We start from the raw sequence: 19,853 nt of genomic DNA on the forward strand, positions 1-19,853 counted from the left end.
ATCCTTATCTGTCTTGTATTGACAGTTCATTAACAGTAATTCATATTCAATGTTTTTTCTAGAACACATGTTCCTTCTCCAATATTGTGGCACGTGAAGGATTCTGATTGAAGGAAGATTTATTTAGTGAGTGTTTTCTATGGAAGGCACTATCCCTCAAAAAGGATAATGTAACAAATAATGGAAATATGTTAATATGCCTATTACAGATTTATCAGTGGAAGATACATTGATACACAAAGCAGTCTAGGAGACTCAAATTTTAAATCCAACCCTATTTCCTTGATAATGTATTACTTTTGACCAGAGCCACGTTGGGTTTGCAAACCCTGGGTGGGTTCTGTTCAAAATATGTGCACTATGAAATATAGGGTTTAAAAAGGTCACAAAAAACATGAACATGTTCTCAAATTAAAAGCATCCCAGTGGGCAATGTACAGTGAGTAGTGTGGTAGTTTTTAAACATATTACTAGTAACATATCATATAATGGGAATCGGACAGAAATGCTACAGCTTCCTGGCAATGTTTTGTCTTGACATACAGATCAAGTGTGTGTCATCTATTTCAGGTAGATAAGGAATTAGTACAGGCTTTGGCACTGAACTTAGACAATATCTTTAATTTAAAGTCCCAGTGCAGTCTTCCTATTTTTAAATAATGTTATTATGCCTATTAAATCACTGTATTTGTTTACATTTCAATATACCCCCAAAATATATTTGTAAAATTAATTTTCCCGATGCTCCTTGATCCTCCCTTGAAAACAAATTTGAAGCTACTTGCGTATACAGACCAGATTGACTGATAGGATGGTCTATAGCCCACCACCTTACTCAGAACAGACAATCAGCTATGTAACATCATGCAGTTGGCCAAAAGGTATCATCCCACCCAAACAAGCTGACATTCCAGGCAACTTCTTTCATACAGCTTTTGTACAGTAATTACATTACAATAATCATTTTATCATTTCAGAGTGACATTACGACCTTAATGTGGAAATATAATTTGAAAAAAGAAAATTGACTGCACTGGTCCTTTAATATCTTAGAGCAATCTGGCAAGATACTATGAAAATATGTCCTATAAAAGTTATAATTATCTAGCTAACGTGCTGTGTAGTTTACTTTGTGTTATTTTCATGTGCAAGGAGTCTATGGTAGCCTGCTTAATAATACTGTCATTAAGACCTGAAGAGTTGCTAGAGTAGAAATGGTAAGAAGACAGCGAGAAACATAAAATTAACAGTAGACAAAAAAAATACAACAACATAAAAACAATTATTGACACTCACTAGCTAACCTCTCCTTAATCACGTGGGCTCTAACATCCAGCCTTCAGGCAGAACCCGTCAGACACAGTGGTACGCCCATGCTGGAGAGGACAGAGGTATGCTGGATGTTCGGCATGTTCAATCCACAAATGACTCATCTTCATGCCAATTTCTTTTTTACAATTTTGTCAGTGGTGTTTTTTGTAGGAGGGCCATCTTCAGTACATACAAACTGTGGGACATTATACCCCATATTTATGGGAGCACTAAGACTTATCCTTTATATTGCAGACAGAGATTTACCCAACAGGTCGGCTTTCAGTCCCTGAACAAGGTTATTTACTGTATCTTTTTAAAGCCCACATTAAAACATGGATGAGTAAAAAAGACAAGAAAAAAATCTAAAGACAAAACAGAGGATTCCACACCTATGGGCGTAGAATTTCGAGGCAGAACCTTTTTGTTCGCTAGGATACTTATATGAAAATAATTCATGCTTCATGCTAAATACATTATTTACCTAACATGAACTTTGTCTGAATAGAAAACAGTTTGTCTTTTTCTTTACAGAACCCATGCAACACGATTTGAAAAAATCCTGCTGGCTACATTGCTTAAATTAGGAAAAGGAAAAAAAACTCTAGTTTAAATTTTTTATACAGAGTTATCCTGACTGGATGAAATTGCTTTATTACGTCATGAGGGTAGGTAAGTAAACAAAAACCAACAAACAAAAAATAAACAACTCGACAGTCATATCATTATTCTTTTCACAGGAAATAAAATTGGCAGGTTTCGTAGCAACACTTCTTTTCCATCAATGTGGTTCATGTGTTCGTGCCATGGGAAAAATATCATACCATGGTATCACTCCAGTATGACTCAATTATTCACATTGATTGCTTTCATAACAGGACACAGGCAGTTTTGAGGTTATCTTGACATATCTTCAGTTATTTTCCAATAAGCGCTAGCTAGACTAATAGCTTATGGCTTTTACTGAACTCAATTAGCTCACATAGAGAAGACCCTGCCAGAAAAACCAAGCCTTTCCTACGTCCCATTTATACCACAGACCATCATCACAAAACAATCCTACAGTCAATCTTTAAGGGGAAAACATCACTGTCCCCCTCACATTGGCACTCTAGCTAGCGCCGGTGGCTAAATTGGATTTGCGGTCTGAAGGAAGGGCTACCGTCATCACTGGGATGACCAGGAGGTTCTCTTTGGGCACTTTCCCAAAAGTGTCACGCTAAGGTAAGATACACACAAAGAGACTACCCGATGTATGTTCCATGGGCATGGTTAGGCTAATGGTCACTAAAGCCAAATGCTTCACAGAATTTCATGGAACCTAATTTTTCTGGGGTTGATTTTGCTTACTTAACAGACAGTTTGGTGAACTAGGTTTGATACTTATTTTTGAATAGCCACCATATTAGCACCAAGAAAATTCCTTTTTTTCCTGAATGTTAGGTGTATCAGGGCTTGCCAAACCACGTTAGGTGTGTCAGGGCTGGCAACAATTTTCATGTTATCACATAAGTATCTATTCTGCTTCAGTGGAATAGTTGAATAATATTTATTTACCCAGTATAACGTATATCTGTGCGTATATGGTTGTATCCTTACAGAAAAATGCAGCTACAGATATCACTGCAACTCAGTTTAAGTTCTGACCCTGAATACTAACTATAGCAGTAAATAATAAGCACCTCATAAGAATGTTCCACCTGTAAATTCCACTGTTGTAACCAGTGATTGAGCCATCTGTGTCCCATGAGATTATAAAGTCCAATAGCTTCATAGGGTGATCCAATCCAATCCATGATGGGGGCCCCCCAATCCCACCCCTCCCAAAAATGTTTTTGTTCTAGCTCACTTTATTTTCAGCCAACAGAAACCTGCTAACTTAGATGAATATCAGAAAAAGGTTTAAATCTATGGCTTCAATCTCCTTTAAACAAATTAAAACAAATGAAACGGAAAGAAAAAATAAAAAGAAACCCAACCCTCATAAACATTAAAGATAGGAAAACAAAGTGATTGTTTTTTAATATTGCCACAAATCATTCAGAATTCACCTGATGTCCTGAAAAAAAGAAAGCATACATTTCTATATTGAAAGTGATGTTTTGTTTTTCCGTTCTCTCTTTCTCTTTCTTTCTTTGAAAAGCTTTGCTCTCTCTGCTAAGTCTCTCTCAATTTCTCACTCTCAAGTCTCTGTGGTCAGTTTTTCGTGGGTTCTTTTTGCTCTTTCTGGCCTTTGGCGGTTCTGTTGGTGATATTGTTCAAGCAAGCCCGGACGCCAGCCAGATGGAGCAGTGAGCCCGCTGCCTCCTTCATCTCCTCGTCATCGCTCTCCGGCGGTTTTTCCGTGCGCCTCTTCTTCAGCGGGAGCGTATCACTAGCCACGCCCATCCTCTGCTTGGCTTTCAGGTAATGATGCCGCTTTCTGCTGTGTTGCTGGCCAGAGGGGGCGGAGTCTATCGTGTCTATGGGCCAGTCGAGCGTCTCTTCCTTCTTGATCGCTAGCTGGATCTTGCTCTTGTCATCTTCGTCTTCCTCGTCGTCGAAGTCCGAGTCGTTGGCAACGTCCTGAGCAACAGGGACTTTGCAGTTGCTGCGGAGACTAGAGTCGCTCGTGTAGTCACTGCCGTCGTCCGACTGGTTGGTGCTGTAGGTATGATCCTCCTTGGGATCGCTGCTGACTAACGGCGAGTTGCAGGTGGGGTCGCCGTGCTTCCGACAGCCTCCGATGAGCACCGACCTGGAAGGGAGACAGAAATATGAGTCTCATAAACATTCAAGCAAAATCTATCCAGATCCAATGTACACACACCAAAAAAACAAATACATGATAAACACACTGAGGTCAGCCAATAGCTTGTTATCGCGATAAACTGTGTGAATTCACGTGATAACAACTACTGTCTTTTAAAATACTACAACTAGTTTGGTGGTTTCGTCATCAGAAACCAACCAACCAAAATACCAAACCAATCCCTAGGCTATTTGCTAGATCAGTAAAATGCATTTGGTAATTTTAAGGTTATTGTCCATACTGACATAGTTCACAACTCTGTGTTTGACTTATATCTTTGGCATGTTTATACACATGCCCACGTAGAGGAGCTTCAGTGTGTAAATCAGAAAAATGCCATGACCAGTATTGCTAATCAGTGAATCATCAGCTAATTCAATTAGACCGGGGCCATCTTGGAGAGCCACTTCAGAGAGTAAAGCACAGGCCTGAAGAGCTAATGTTGCATGTTTTAATGATTCTGATGGGTCCCCACACCCTGCAATCAGGCAAATGTGAAAATGTTCTAATGCTGTGGCTTGTTTGGTTGGAATGGCTATGATTTCAATATAAAACCAGTGACAAATCAATCGCCCCCCAGGGATCGATGAAGTGCCGTTTGAGTCGATTCACTTTAATTTAAATGAATTAATCAGTGCGACTGGCTGACATCACTACTGATCCTACATTGGCAATTGTAACAATGCCACATTACCTTGTTGATGCCACAATGTCTTCATCAACTGTTCCATAACTACTCTGGTTTGTGAGAGCTGAGTGAAGGGGTGTCTTCACTAGTTAACATATTATACAGTTTTTTTTATGCTATTCCATTTTTCTTTATAAAGGAATAGTTAACCCTAATTAATATTTTTTTTCCATTCCAGTTTGCCAGCCAACTTTCCTTGACCAATCAGCATCAAGTCATGCACACTCCCCACTAACTGATGCTTAGAGTTAAAGGCCCAGCACTGAGTATCCCTGGCCTTTCTGGCTGCTCCGTCTGCATTTAAACCTCATGAATTATAGGAGGAGCACAGCAGGCTAAGACAACTCCCATCTATTATTCATGTCTAAATGCGCTGTCAGTCAGTCAGTGAGTCACTCTCTCTGCTCTGACTAAGTGTGTGTGCGTGTGTCTGAAAGACAGAAATAACGGATGGTGAGGGAACCTGTTTGTCTGTTTACTCTGTCTGTGGGTTCTTACTTTGTCGAACCACACTGGCGGTGCTACAGTCTCACTGAGCTCCGACTTGTCGTTCTGGTTCGTGTGAAGCTGTCAGTTGTGCCGCTAACAGTAGCTCATCCGGCAGTAGTACCCAGTTGAACACAGCTCGGCTGGAGTCGCCGAGAGGCGCTTACCTTCAAACACACCTGCACAGCCCCGGGCCAAAACATCCTACACACACACTCACCAGTGCGCTTGTGTCCTGTCTCAACATGCAGCTTTCACCCCTCTTATCTGTCTCTTTCTAACGCCTCCGCACGTTTCATTGCATCTGTGTAAGTGTCCGTGTGCGTGTTTATAGTGTGTCATGCTCTATAACAGGCAGGTGCCCAACCTGACTGTGGAGGTCCTGCTCTCTAGGGAGTTGATGGGCAGCGGTCGTATCCCTGGGTAAAGACCTTCATTCATTATTCTGGCTCCATTCTGGATCACTCCCTGAGGGACTAGAGGCAGAGAGAGAGTGAGAGGGTCAGTAATGCACACACACACACACACATACACATATTCTAAGTACAATGGAGAGAAAGAAATATGGACTCATGTAGAGAAGATGGCAGAGTGGAGGGAGAGAGAGAAAAAAAGCAGGGCAAAAAAAGGAGGGACGAGAGGGGAAAATATAATCCATTTGGAATCATGCTCACTTTCCTGCCCATTAAGCAAGCCGCAATTGTTGCCTTGGTAACCCCCTTTCCCCCAACTGCCAAAGGCAAGCGTATACACAACTATGGTGGTTATAGCGAGTGGCTAAGCTAGCTAATCAACCAGAAGACCAGCTGGGTTGAAAACACACTAATTTCTCTTTAATCTCTCACCCTGTGAAAAGAGAGGGCCCCCTCAAACAGGGAATACCCTGACCCCATGCACCAACACACACACACACACACACACACACACACACACGCATACACACACACACGCACGCACACACACACACACACACACACATCAGTCGTCTAGCACGACAGGGAATACCCTGACCCCATGCACCAACACACACGCACACACACACACACACGCACATGCACACACACATCAGTCGTCTAGCACGGTGACAGGATGTGGGGTGACAAGAAGACGCGGAGAGCAGGGAGTGGCATTAGCGCGGTTGGGCAGGCAGGATGAAAGGCCAGCGGCAGGAGTGCCATTGTAGGTCCACAGTAGCCGGGTCCATGCGACACAATGGAACGGGTCATTCACCCACCGCAGGACCTGGGGACAAGCCAGGGACCTTCTGAGAAGGAGTGGACACAGACTGTCTGAGAAACAAGAACAACTGGAATGCAATCGGTTGATAGGAGCTTGATCTGAAGAGGCGTGAAATCAAATGGGATTGACTTCTTTCTAACATTTGATTGGATGCTACTTCATACAAGACTTTATACTGAGTCAGGTCATTCGGTGTGCTGTGTTATGGATATCACAGAGCATCTGGGTCCACACATTCACGACAAGGTTTAATAACATACAGGTTTTTAGCACTTAACTTCTCCACATGTCCATTTGTGTCTCTGTGACATCCAGCACTCTCTCATAACTCATCTACATGTTCAACTCCCATTCTCTCACTATCTCTCTCTCTCTCTCTATGTGTGTGTCTCTCCTGCGCTCTCTCTCTCTATCTCTCAATCACTATAAAGCCTGTGTTCCATATCACACTCTATTCCCCATATAGTGCACTACATTAAAGGGCCCTATAGATCAGGTTCAAAAGTAGTGAACTGAATCGGTAACGATTTCGATCTGAAGTGTACCGTCTGCTTGTCCAGATGGGGGATGGAATTCCTGATCTAGGTAAACACGGAAGCTCCTGGAGAGACCAGAGGTCAAAGGTTAATCTGAGACCCAGGGACATAACCAGATCCATACACACTCACTGGAATGGAATACAGCTCTGAACTACGACCTTAGGATCAATGCAGTGCACTTGATCCTGCCACTCCACAGACACAGGAGTGTGGAATTAGAGTTGGTAGAATGAACAATCCGGACAGATCGAACTGACTAACTGGGTGAGGAAGTGTGTGTGTGTTTCACACTCACCACTAGGGGGAGGCTCTCTTCCCTACACACATTTCCATAGTTACACAGCAGGGGCTACCCCTTCTCTCTCCCCCCTCTCTCACTCGCTCTCCCCGCATTTTCTCTCCAACTCTTCCACTCTTCACTGCACCCCCCCCCCCCCAATGTTCTCCAACTATCTGTCTCCCCTGAACTCTCTCCCTTTCCATTGCCCTGTTTGTATTACTGACTACATCTCTCTTTTCTCTCGCTCTCTCTCTCTCTCCCCCTCTCATTCCCTGTCTTTGTCAGCATAAGCTATTTTCTGACACTTCTGTTTCCAGGGTAATAATATGATCTTGGATCAGTAGTTGAGGGTCATTTCACCTTCAGCAGTTAAAGTATGGGGGAGAGGCTCAATATGACTGTATATTGACTAAACCTGGCATCAGCACTTTGATTTGCCCACAGACTGCACTCATCTCATCATTGGAACACATACTCATACAACACACACGTACACACAAAAACACACACAAGTACCCACTTCGACAAATACAAAATGCCGCTCAGTTCACAAAATATGCTTCAGTGTAAAAACTGTACATGGACTTACTCTTCCTGTCTAAGATCGAAATGTAACAATGTGATTCGTAGTATACAACAGGTCTTCTGTATGTTCAGGTCTACATTCAACACAGTAAAAAACTAAAGAGTTCACAAGCAGAGGATATTTGATTCAGCCACTGTATTCATGTTCCAAGTGAATTGGCTGTGTGTAAACCCACTCTCATTTCACTGACATACATTTTTTCTGATCACAAATACCACCTCTGTGTGCAGTAAAGTTAATACGCAGACCTATACTTCATGGGCCCAAGGACCTAGGCCCAATTCACTTCCGGGAAACCATAGATTTAATCAACCACAATCGCCACAACAACAGCGTCAGACTGCATTGCTAAGTCTTTAATGGACACGTTGGCAGCAGTAACGGAGCATTCCCTTTCCTCACTTTCGTCAAAAGAAAAGCCTAAGCACCAAGCCCACCCCAATTGTCAGTCTGTGCGGTTGGAGAGGGGATGGGTTTGTTTGACGATCTTTGGTTCATATGGTGACCCCCTGCTGATCTGGACCGAAGCCTGTTAATGTTCTTAATTTTCGTGAACAGTAGCACATTTTTGTCTCTGATCTTCAAACTTCTTCATAGTATTGCTTAATTATCCATGCAGGCGATTTATGCGGGTCTACTCTGTGTCAATACAAGAACCTGGATGGATGGATGGATGGATAAAGTTAGTAAACAAAGATAAAGGTGCCCGAAGGATGAAGGGGTTTGTAAACTGTGGTCCCTGTTATGTCCCAGTGGTTCTTAGAGGAAAGGGGGTTTTGGTACTCTCTGAGACAAGCACTGGTGCGCACGGACAGACACGACAGGCACTTTCTTCAAAGGACATTGACTTCCTTGGTAAAGATACAATCAACTGAGATTCACGCATGAATACGCACAAATAATGCTCACAAACACAATACACAGACATACACATTAGCCATTAGCCTCGAGGGATGAAAGGTTAAATAATCAATGCTATAGAATGACTAATAAAGCCCTGATGGTGGTGCAGTACACAGTGAAAGAATGGGCATGAAGGAAGGGGATGTCTTAGAGCATGTTGAGTAGTTAGCTTCTTTCATCTTACTATACAGAGCAGAAACTACACAAAAGCACCTACTTTGAGAACACAGCAACAGTATGGAGTGTACACACACACACAAACACACACACACACACTACTTAAATATCTAAATTCAGTGCTCAGGCCGATTAAGAGAAACATGATCATTCTTTCATGGTTACTGAGTGATCATCACAAATGCAAATGGAACAGAATTTTCTTTAATTCACTGGAGGGCTGTATTTTTATTAAAGTCTTAATTCCTTATGCTTTCTCCAATTCCCATGATCGTTACTTTAGTAAGGCTTTTGAAGTGGAGAGCTCAAGCAATTTAGAAATAATCACTTCTAAACCAAGACATGGAACAGAGTGGGATTCAAACCTGATACCTTCCTACCAAAACAATAGCACTTAAGCAGTCCAAACATACACACACACACCCACACACAAGCAAACACACACACACACACACACCCACACACAAGTTTGTACAGCTACCCTCATGGGGACCAGAAAATAGAAATTGCATGCTCCCTTGCCCTAATCTTAACCCTAAACCTAACCCTAATCTAACCTGAAACCTAACCCTAACCTTAACCTCAGTAAAGTAACATTTATGCCTAAACTTTACCTAGATGTAATGCCTAACCTCAACCTTAAACTTAACCAACAACACCTGGACCTTAAAGAAACCCCTATTCTAACTACAAAACCAATTGTAAGTTTGACCCTAAACCTAAACCCTGAGCCAGAAATTGACTTTTGCCTCATGGGGACCGGCAAAAGGTCCCAATGAGGCCAATTGTTTCTGGTTTTACTATACTCATTGGGACATTTGGTCCCCATGAGTTCAGTAAGACCTAACCCACACGTACACAGACACTCAGACACACACACCCACACACACCCACACAAACACACATACACAGACACACACAGATGCACAGAAACACACACACACACAGACAGACCCACACACCCACACACACACACACACACACAAGCACACACACACATTCCTCCAGGAAAAGGGAGAATATATTTGTGGTTTCTGCAGAGACAGACTCAGACATGTAAATGTTGAATCGTTCAAAATAGGCCATCCATGTTGTTGCCAGGTAACAGAGTGTGTTTATCACTAATGGAATGACTTCTCCTGGGTCAGAGCAGGGATGTGGTGTGAGCGTGTATGTGTGTCTGTGTGTGTGTCTCTGTGTGTTACCAACAGCTTTAACTAAGAGATAATAAACAAAATCTGTCCACGATTATATACCACTGGTAAATTGTAAATCATTCTACAGTCACAGAAATACATACACATTGTACAATAAAAACATCTTTAAACACTGTAGTTTTAGCTGATATGTGGTCACAAACAATATGGTCAAAGTTGGTGTGGATCAGGGCATTTTGCGGTCACAGTGAGGATGGTCACAGTAAACAGGGTGTGGTTGATGTTAAGGTCATACCATATCCCCTCTTGTCACTCCTCCATACCCTCTCCTCCCCTCCCTCGACTCCCCTCCCTCGACTCCCCTCTTCTTTTCCCAACCCCCTCCTACACACCGTCTCCTCGTCTCTCCCTATTCCTGTCCTCTTGCCTCTCCTCGCCTTTCGCTAATTCTTCTTCTGTCCTTCTAGCGATTATAAACTGTGTTCAAGTCCTTCTATTATTCACTAAGTGTTACAACCTGGCTTCCAGCTAACAAGGCAGCATGTGTCAGCACGTTGCTTTTTAGCACTGCGTTCAAGAGAACAACATTAGAAACACTTCACATTAAAGGCACACCAAAGGCTCTCCACACGGGCCGCCTTTTAAGAGCTACGTTCAGGAACACCAAAGGTATTCAACAGTACTGAAGACACACGCACCGTCACTTAGAACTAAATGACCAGCTGCTAAGATGCACAGAGAAGCACACACACACATTCCTCCAGGAAAAGAGAGAATATATTTGTGGTTTCTGCAGAGACAGACTCAGACATGTAAATGTTGAAGCGTTCAAAATAGGCCATCCATGTTGTTGCCAGGTAACAGAGTGTGTTTATCACTAATGGAATTACTTTTCCCGGGCCAGTGCAGGGATAACCTCGTCCCCGGGCTACTGTACACAGTGCCTATAAACCCGGTACATCAACCACTCAAAGTTGGCCTTAGTGGGAGTTGTCCATAGAATTCTATGGGAGTTGACTTCCCAAAGTAATGTTTTTTGTCATCTTTTAATTTTGGCAAATCGTTTCCTTGGCAGCTTCTTCCCATGAATTTCAGTGTGTTACCTAGCAACAACAATACTTCGCCCTCATTTTTTTCCTTCAGAGTAAGTAATCTCATAAGTAATTAATTTGGATGTTTCTCCGAAGAGGTTGTAGTCACAGGAATGTATCCAAGAAAAGGGGTTCCGTTTTTGAACGAGCAGTCCCTCTTATGCTTGATAATGTAGATTACACCAGTGGTTCCCAACCAGTGGTACTAGGACCCCTTAGGGTACTTGGAAAATATTTATCGTGTATTTGAGAAGACTCATGAGATCATAAGCCTACTGACTCAAATCACATTGAGAACATTTAACGTTGTGAAAATATCAATTGTCCATTCTTCCCTGGGGCTGTTCGGTATCGTAGTCAACTGTCTCAGCCTCCTGCTTTTGAACATAATGAGAGTACCATGCTGAAGAGACATGTGTAAGGACGGTATTATTAGAGATAATTGGTTGGTATATTAAGTAGATTTAGCCAATGAGCACTGTACCGGGAGAATACCCCAGCACCATGACTTCTAGTTAAGGCCAAGTTTGACACAGAGTTCCAACAGACCTTCCATGTATTACCGCAAAGGACTGGGAACAAGACCAGCACAGAGATGTTACTGTGTGTGTGTGTGTGTGTGTGTGTGTGTGCTACCAATATCTTTAACTGAGGAATAATAAACACAATCTCTGCTTAACTTACAAAAGCAGTGTAATAAATCATTGAGATTCCACATTGACAACAATACACTCACAAAGTAATACAAAGCAATAACACGAATGTGAGCATTGCAGAATCTGCTGATTTGTGGTAAGAAATAATCCAGTCCAATGCAGTGTGGTCACAGACATTTTGGTCAAGGCGTTCCCTCCCTTCTATACTCACACTAATTCTTCTTCTGTCATTCTAGTGATAATAAACTGTGTTCAAGTCCTTCTATTATTCACTAAGTGTTACAACCTGGCTTCCAGCTAACAAGGCAGCATGTGTCAGCACGTTGCTTTTTAGCACTGCGTTCAAGTGAACAACATTAGCAACACTTCACATTAAAGGCACACCAAAGGCTCTCCACACAGCCGCCTTTTAAGAGCTACGTTCAGGAACACCAAAGGTATTAAACAGTAAACACACAGTCACTCAGATAAAGAGTCAGAGTTTCTTAGTTAACGAGATCCAGAAAAGACAGACACATTGCTCTGAAGTTGAGTGAATGATCAATCATGTTAGCAGGAGAGAATTGCATGTAGAATTGCAGTTAATGCATCTGACCAGTAACTGAAAGATTGCTGGAATGAATTCCTCAGCCAACAAGGTGAAACATCTATAATGTTGGCCTTGAGCAAGACAGTTAACCCTGTTTATTCATGTAAGTCTCTCTGGACGAGAGTGTCTGCTAAATTAGTAAAATAATTTGCTAGCAATAACACTAAAATCAGGGCTTGACGTTAAATGAGACTGAAGAAAGCTAAGTTTGTATTAGATTCTTTTTTTAAACATGTGACTTGCAGGACTCCCTTAAAATGCACAGAACGAACACAAGCACAGATGAGTATTTCAAAGAACAAAGACAAGCACTAGGGTTGCACGATATTGGAAATAACTGACATTGCGATATTTTGTTTTTCTTCGATATATATTGTGATATGAAAAAATACAGGATGTCTTCAGAAACAGCTTTGGCTATCAACCTGAAAGTCTGTATCCTTCATTCTTCCCCAGCCTCATCCTCTACAATTAAAATGTATGAAACTTGTTATAAAATGTTTTATATTTCAGTACAAGTTGCTAAGTAATAATATGTAACAGTAATAGTATAGCAATAGCAACAGTAGTAAAATAGAACGCGCAATTGGGCATAACTTACCAACTGCAAGATGCAGTCTGTGGCCAAAGCACTGCAATCTGGTCCACTTGTTCAGGTGCAGCCTTCACCATGTTCGCGGCATTGTCTGTTTTTATACAGACTAGACGACTCTCATCTAGGCCCCAGTCAGCTAAAGCTTCTCTCATACCTGTTGCGATGTTCTCACTTGTATGATCCTCTGGGAAAATTCAGTTTGCAAACAACGACTTTTCAGGTGGAAGTCCTCATTAATAAAGTGTATGGTGAAACTTATGTCAGGCTCCGTTGTCCAGCTGGACCACAAGTCTGTTGTTGCTGTATAATATTCCACTTGTGACAGCTCTTTTTCAACTTGTGTCTTGCATTTCTTGTACAGCTCTGGGACGGCAACTTGAGAAAAATTGTTGAGTGATGGCATTACATACCGCTTGTCAAGAAAACGGATCATGTTTTTAAAACCCTCTTTAGTAACTGTGTTAATTGGTACCATGTCTTTGGCGACGTGAAATGTTATTGAATCTCTCTACTGTTTGGAACCTTTCTTGTATGGTGTAATACTGGCAAATGCAAACCCGAAATAGATTTTTGCTTTGGATGGCATTGAGATGCTTTGCACTTGTCATACGAATATTTGTGGTGCCGCCTTTAATGATCGAACAAATTGGTCGTGTGGTCTCGTGTTGTGGCAACAATTGCAAGGCACTCTTGACAACGTACCTGTTTTTGGTCAACATCATCTTGTCTGTAGCAAAGATATTTCCATATAATTGACGATGCATTTATTTTTGCAACCAAATTCTGAGAGGCAGCTAAATCCGACGTGAACGTCCAGCACAGTCACATGGACGTCCTCGCTAGGGGGAGCCCTCGAGTAGATGTTTTAGCAGAACGGACGAGCGACGAGTGACGTTGAGAGGGATGTTAAGCCGGACGGCCGGGAGAGGCAACTACACTGAACAACCGATTAGCATGCACTTTTGTTTGCCCCCATTTATCATGAGCTGAACTCAAAGATCTAAGACTTTCTCTATATACACAAAATGCCTATTTCTCTCAAATATTGTTCTGTCTAGATAATCCATCCACCTCACAGATGTGGCATATCAAGATGCTGATTACACAGCATGATTATTGCACAGGTGTGCCTGAGGCTGGCCACAATAAAAGGCCACTCTAAAATGTGCAGTTTCACTGTATTTGTCTCATGCATTGCAACAAATCTTAGGACACAGAAGTCCTAATATATGTCACATATTATGTTTAATTAAATATAAAAACGAACAACAATAAAACCCCATCACAATATTTAAACAAGTGGCTACGTTAATATATTAGAAAAACAAGAATGCCTTATCAATTGATAATAAATACATATGACAATTTCTTAAGGTTCTATCCAGCATGTTTTAGTCTAGTTTTCTTCCTTATTACAAAATAATTGCCTGTTGTTTTTTTCAAATGACACAATTGATAGGAGAATGTTACAGTTTTATGTTATTTTTATGTTGACTACTTCAAAATGTACTTTATATGTTTAGAAAATATGCATCTACCCTACAGTATAGCTTGTGTTCACAGCCAAAGCAGCAGCGATGTCTTATCTTACACTGGTTTACCTTACCATTTACCAGGAGTTATAGTTAGCTTATTTAAAATTCCTTTAATTGACAAGGCTGTAAAGGACACATTCATTATATTGTTAGTGTTATGATTCAAGCACAAACAACAACAACAAATATATAAAGTATACAGACGTGATTATATTAATGGACTGTTCTTCAACATTGGCAACTATGAAATGGATTGAACGACAGTATTCAAAAACATTTCATATTTTAAAACAGAGCAAACATTTTCGTCTGAGGAGGATTTCTGCAAGAAAGCTGACGGCCTCGACTTTGCATATTGTATCCCGCAACAAGTTCTACGGCCCTGGCCAGCTCTCATTCTGTAATGGCTCATCTCCTGGTATCTCCTCTATGCTCTTCAGACTAGGAGACGCAGCAAACCTAGTGATGGCACATATGGATTAGCCATCCTGGAGGAGCTGGACTGCTGGACATTTTTTACAAATATATTTAAGCGGCCAATTTCAAAAATATTTGCCAAATGTATTCAGGAATATATTTTCCAAATGTGTTCGGAAATATATTTCCCAAATGTATTCAAAAATATATTTAAAATACATTTATTTTCCGTATGGGTAAAACGCGAAACTAGAGAAGAATCCGTCAGGATAAGGAGTGAGCAATTGTCTGGGCATTTGCAAAACCATTATTGTTTTGTGGGTTCTCTTTCTGTTGCCTCTCCAGTGCACCTGTTGTCACATTCATGTGCCCCAAAACATGTGACACTGATTTACAATGGTTTTTGATTCCTAACTGGACAGATTGAAATCCCTGAAGTTTAATTGACTTGTTGTTATACTGTGATGATTACGTGTTCTATAATTCTTATGAGAAGTTTATTTGGATTTTTTTAAACGTTATTGTTTTGTTGGAGTTTAGTATTTATATTTTAACATTAAAATGTGTCCACGTGCAAGTTTATTTACATTTCTTTGTTAATAATATCACTACTGTTATTGTTTTGTTGTGAATTTGTATTTCTATTTTAAAAATTTAATAAATCCCCCCCAAAATTGTGAGTCTTATTTAAAACGTGATATGTAGAAATTACTATTATTATTTATTATTTTGACATGACAAAAGTGGGAAATAATTAAATAAAGGGGGACTTGACAGGCCGGTTATCTTTCAATTTATGTTTTTTTCGGTATAGTAAGAAAGTTTAAGGTTTAAGTTTCAGTTTATTTATCAAATGCACCGAAAAACATAGCATCATTTTGCACAATGAAATTCTTGTCACATAGAAACCGAGATCTACGTAGTAAGAATTAAGCAAAAAATAAATCGATAATATACATAACACTGTCAAATATAGCCTTACCAAGATTTATTGTTATAAAGTGAAATTAAATCGACTATTTGTGCTATAAAAACACATCATTGTAAAACATCTTAAGACTTCAGTGTCGTTTTTGCCTAAAACAAAACATAAAACTCTTTCCACAATACAAGAAACAGTGCAGCGTAGTCTGATTTCTAGCATAATCTTCACAGAAAGAATACATTTTGTCATTGGATAATAGTCATAATTTGATTTCTCCATTTTAATTTGATTTCTCCATAATTTTGATTTCTCCACTTTGTCCGTCCGGACCATGCCCCCCTTCCTCATCACCCGTCCGTCCTGCTCAACATCCCGCTCAACATCCCTCATCGCCCGTCCGTCCGGCTCAACATCCAGCACATCCCTCGTCGCTCGTCCGTCCTGCTAAACATCATCTCGAAGGGCTCCCCCTAGCGAGTACGTCCATGTGACCGTAGTGGACGTCCACGTCGCTACGAGGGATCTAGTTGCCTCTCCCGTCCATCCGGCTCAACATCCCTCTCAACGTCACTCGTCGTTCGTCCGTCCTGCGAAACATCCACTCGAGGGCTTCCCCTAGCGAAGACGTCCATATGACTGTGGTGGACATCCGCGTCGCTCTGAGGGATGCAGCCCCTACTGCAAATTCTCCATTTCGGTCTTTTTTGCCTGTTCCTCGCTCATCATTTCGTTACGCGCAAGCAGAGCCTGCGTGTCAACCACGTGCAGCAACGAACTCCGTGTTAAAAATAATTATAATAAACCGTGTATCCAAATATCCATAAATCAGAGTAAATTACCTTATATCAGACAGATATAATGCTGGTTTTCCATTTGAAAAAATAAATATATTATAGACCGATATATGTTTACTTTACTAAATCGCACGTTCTGCGATGTGACTATTGTGGGTTGCGTACATCGCAATGTCAATGCTGAAACGATATATTGTGCAGCCATAACAAGCACAGAGGAGTATTTCACAGAATGAACACAAGCACATAGTATTTCACAGAACAAACACAAGCACAGAGGAGTATTTCACAGAATGAACACAAGCACAGATGAGTATTTCACAGAACAAACACAAGTACAGAGGAGTATTTCACAGAACAAACACAAGCACAGAGGAGTATTTCACAGAACAAACACAAGCACAGAGGAGTATTTCACAGAACAAACACAAGCACAGAGGAGTATTTCACAGAACAAACACAAGCACAGAGGAGTATTTCACAGAACAAACACAAGCACAGAGGAGTATTTCACAGAACAAACACAAGCACAGAGGAGTATTTCACAGAACAAACACAAGCACAGAGGAGTATTTCAGAATCAACAATTTCCAAAGTATCTGCTGGTGACTCAGCGATGCTTCCAGCAAAACATTGATCACTCCTCAACTGGAGATCAAATGACAACGAGGGGAGTGTACTATCAGATGGACAGAGCACATTGACTCAAAAGCCCACAGCAGTCAGCAGCATTACGTCGCTGAGAGAAAAGACAAAAGGGGATAGAAAGTAACAAAGCTACTAACCAGCCATTTGAAATAGTTTACCATTACGGTTCCCGACAGAGCGTCTGCCCGGCAGGATTCTACCACGTATGATTTGATGGGGGGCTTGTATACACAGCGGAGTTGTGTGTGAAGCGAGACAATAATGTCTGTGCATGTGTTGTTCCATGCCATGTGTTATTGTTTATGTGTGTGTGCGGAGCCTAAAGAGAACAGGCTGAAGTAAAAGTAACGTCAACTGAGCATCACGAAAATTGACACACACACAAACACAAACAACAGTTGTGTTGTGTGGGACCCATCTCATGGTACCACCCTCTGTGTCCATCTAGGGGGGCCCAGACTAGTGTGAGAAGCTTCCAACCCTAACAAGCTTCACTAGATAAGCCCTGCCGGTGTGAGTTATTCTCTCTCCCATGGCCTCTTCACATGACTAACACCCTGAGAGGGAGAGACAGACAGACATACAGGAAGACAGACCAAATCATACACAAACTCTCTCTGTCAATTTTTTCCCTTTAAAAGCAACAATTATAATGGTATAGTCCTTTATCCTTCTATTTGGCATCTGTGGTCTAAATCTTGTTCGTTTAATTCACAGAATTCTTTCATATTCCATAAATGAATATAATGTGCAGTGTCTTCAAAGCAGCATTGTGATTTTACTCTACTTCCTCTTGGGGTCCCCATGCCGGCTCTGAGTCCACAACAACTGACACACAAAACACACAGGGAAAGCTTGTGTAACTGACACAAAGACAGAGAGAACGAGAGAGGAACAGAAGTCTGGGAAACAAGCTGTCAAAAATAAGATGATCCTTTTCTAGAAAGAGGAGAGGCAAAGGCCTAAAAGAGGCTTTTACTGTAGTGGTTGAATTATTAAAAGACTCTCAAAACAGGGCTGAATCCTTCCATACTTCCATTGTAACTATGCTTTTCTCTCCCTTTTTTTCTTTTACTCTGTCTTTTTCGAAGCAATCCTCTTGCTTGCTGTCTCTCCCTCTCTATTCAATAGAATTCATTGGCATTGAAAACATGTTTACATTGTCAAAACAAGTGAGGAAATAAAACAATACAACAAAGGTGTTATTGTCTTCAAAAGCACCAAGACATTTCAACTGTTATATGAGTGGATATGTAACAATGAGCAACGGCAAGGGAAAATAAAGATATACATAATGGTCATGTTTACAATGTCGCTGGTGCCCCACTGGTTGTTTCCCATGGCTATGCTTCGTAATCCTACTATTATTCCTGTTTTACATTCTTAGTGGTTCTACACAATCTCTGTGAAATATGTCTCAAATATGGTCATATCTTTGGAGGGAGATTAAGAAATGCAGCTCAGTTTCCACCTCATTTCATGGGCTGTGAGCAAAGAGCTTGTCTTCTCTTGAGAACCAGGTCTGCCTATCGTGTCCTACCTCGAGAGCAAGGTCATGCTCACTGAGTCTATACATAGTCAGGTGTTTTGTTTTTGTTGTTGTCAGTCAGAGTGGTCAGGTATTCTACCACTGTGTACTCTCTGTTACAGGGCCGTACAGAGACCTTTGGAGGGGCAGGTGCTCAAAGTATAAAAGGGGCACATGGAACAAGGCTTTAAATAGGGCTTTGCTCAAAATATCAGTACATCAATATATTGTGACACATTCCTTTCTGATACGTGTATCAATACAGATGCTTCTGTATATGGCAGCAAATGTTGCTATGCAGTTTTGAAAAAGAATCAGAATAGAAAAGACAATTTTAAGGTCAGAAGTTAAAACATTTATTTTCTTTGCACCTATTAATAACTCTGGAATTACAAACTGAAGTATCTTAAGTTGTCCCAATCTGAAGGCTTTTTCTTCTCTGTTATACAGAATAGTAAAGAATAGCTGTTATAGTAAACTTTGTCTAGGACATTGTCATTATTCAAAATCAACGTGGCCCGTTTCGTACAGTACACACACCGCTTCACTGAGAACAGCATGTACCAGCAGCCGCGGTATTGAAGATCCTCTCCTTCTGGTAGTATTGCGCGTGCGCGATATTGAAAAACGGTCTGGATGAGGTCCTCAGGTTAAAGGTCATCACGTGGTTTATTTACGAATAAATTATTATTCATACATTTTACTAGTAGTTAGATTTGGGCAGGCCTTCACAAAAGGGCCTTTTTTTTGGGGCATCAAGGGGCAAAGGGCCCCCCCCCCTGCACATGCCTGCTCTGTTAAGGGCAAGGTAGCATTCCAGTTGTTTTGGTAGATTCTTACCAGTTTTTGTGAAATTGTTATTTTTCGTTTTCTCATGATTTCATTGTGTTGTTGTTGTCCTGGGGCTCTGTGGAGTCT

At 41.1% G+C, this 19,853-nt stretch overlaps 1 protein-coding gene across 3 annotated transcripts in view; it reads right to left on the reverse strand.

Annotated features, from left to right (window-relative positions):
- Positions 1-3,316: 3,316 nt before the first annotated feature.
- Positions 3,317-19,853, reverse strand: part of foxn3 (forkhead box N3) — a 76,749-nt gene continuing 60,212 nt past the window's right edge. For all 3 annotated transcript variants that reach the window (XM_010878598.3, XM_010878597.4, XM_010878599.3), the window contains exons 5-6: positions 5,644-5,752; positions 3,317-4,048 (exon numbers count right to left, since the gene is read on the reverse strand). In XM_010878598.3, coding sequence (XP_010876900.2) covers positions 3,508-4,048; positions 5,644-5,752 — 650 coding nt within the window. In that variant the 3' untranslated portion in view covers positions 3,317-3,507. The remainder of the gene's footprint in view (positions 4,049-5,643; positions 5,753-19,853) is intronic.

The sequence above is a fragment of the Esox lucius genome, chromosome 15 (assembly GCF_011004845.1).
Source record: "Esox lucius isolate fEsoLuc1 chromosome 15, fEsoLuc1.pri, whole genome shotgun sequence".
Lineage (NCBI taxonomy): Eukaryota > Metazoa > Chordata > Actinopteri > Esociformes > Esocidae > Esox > Esox lucius.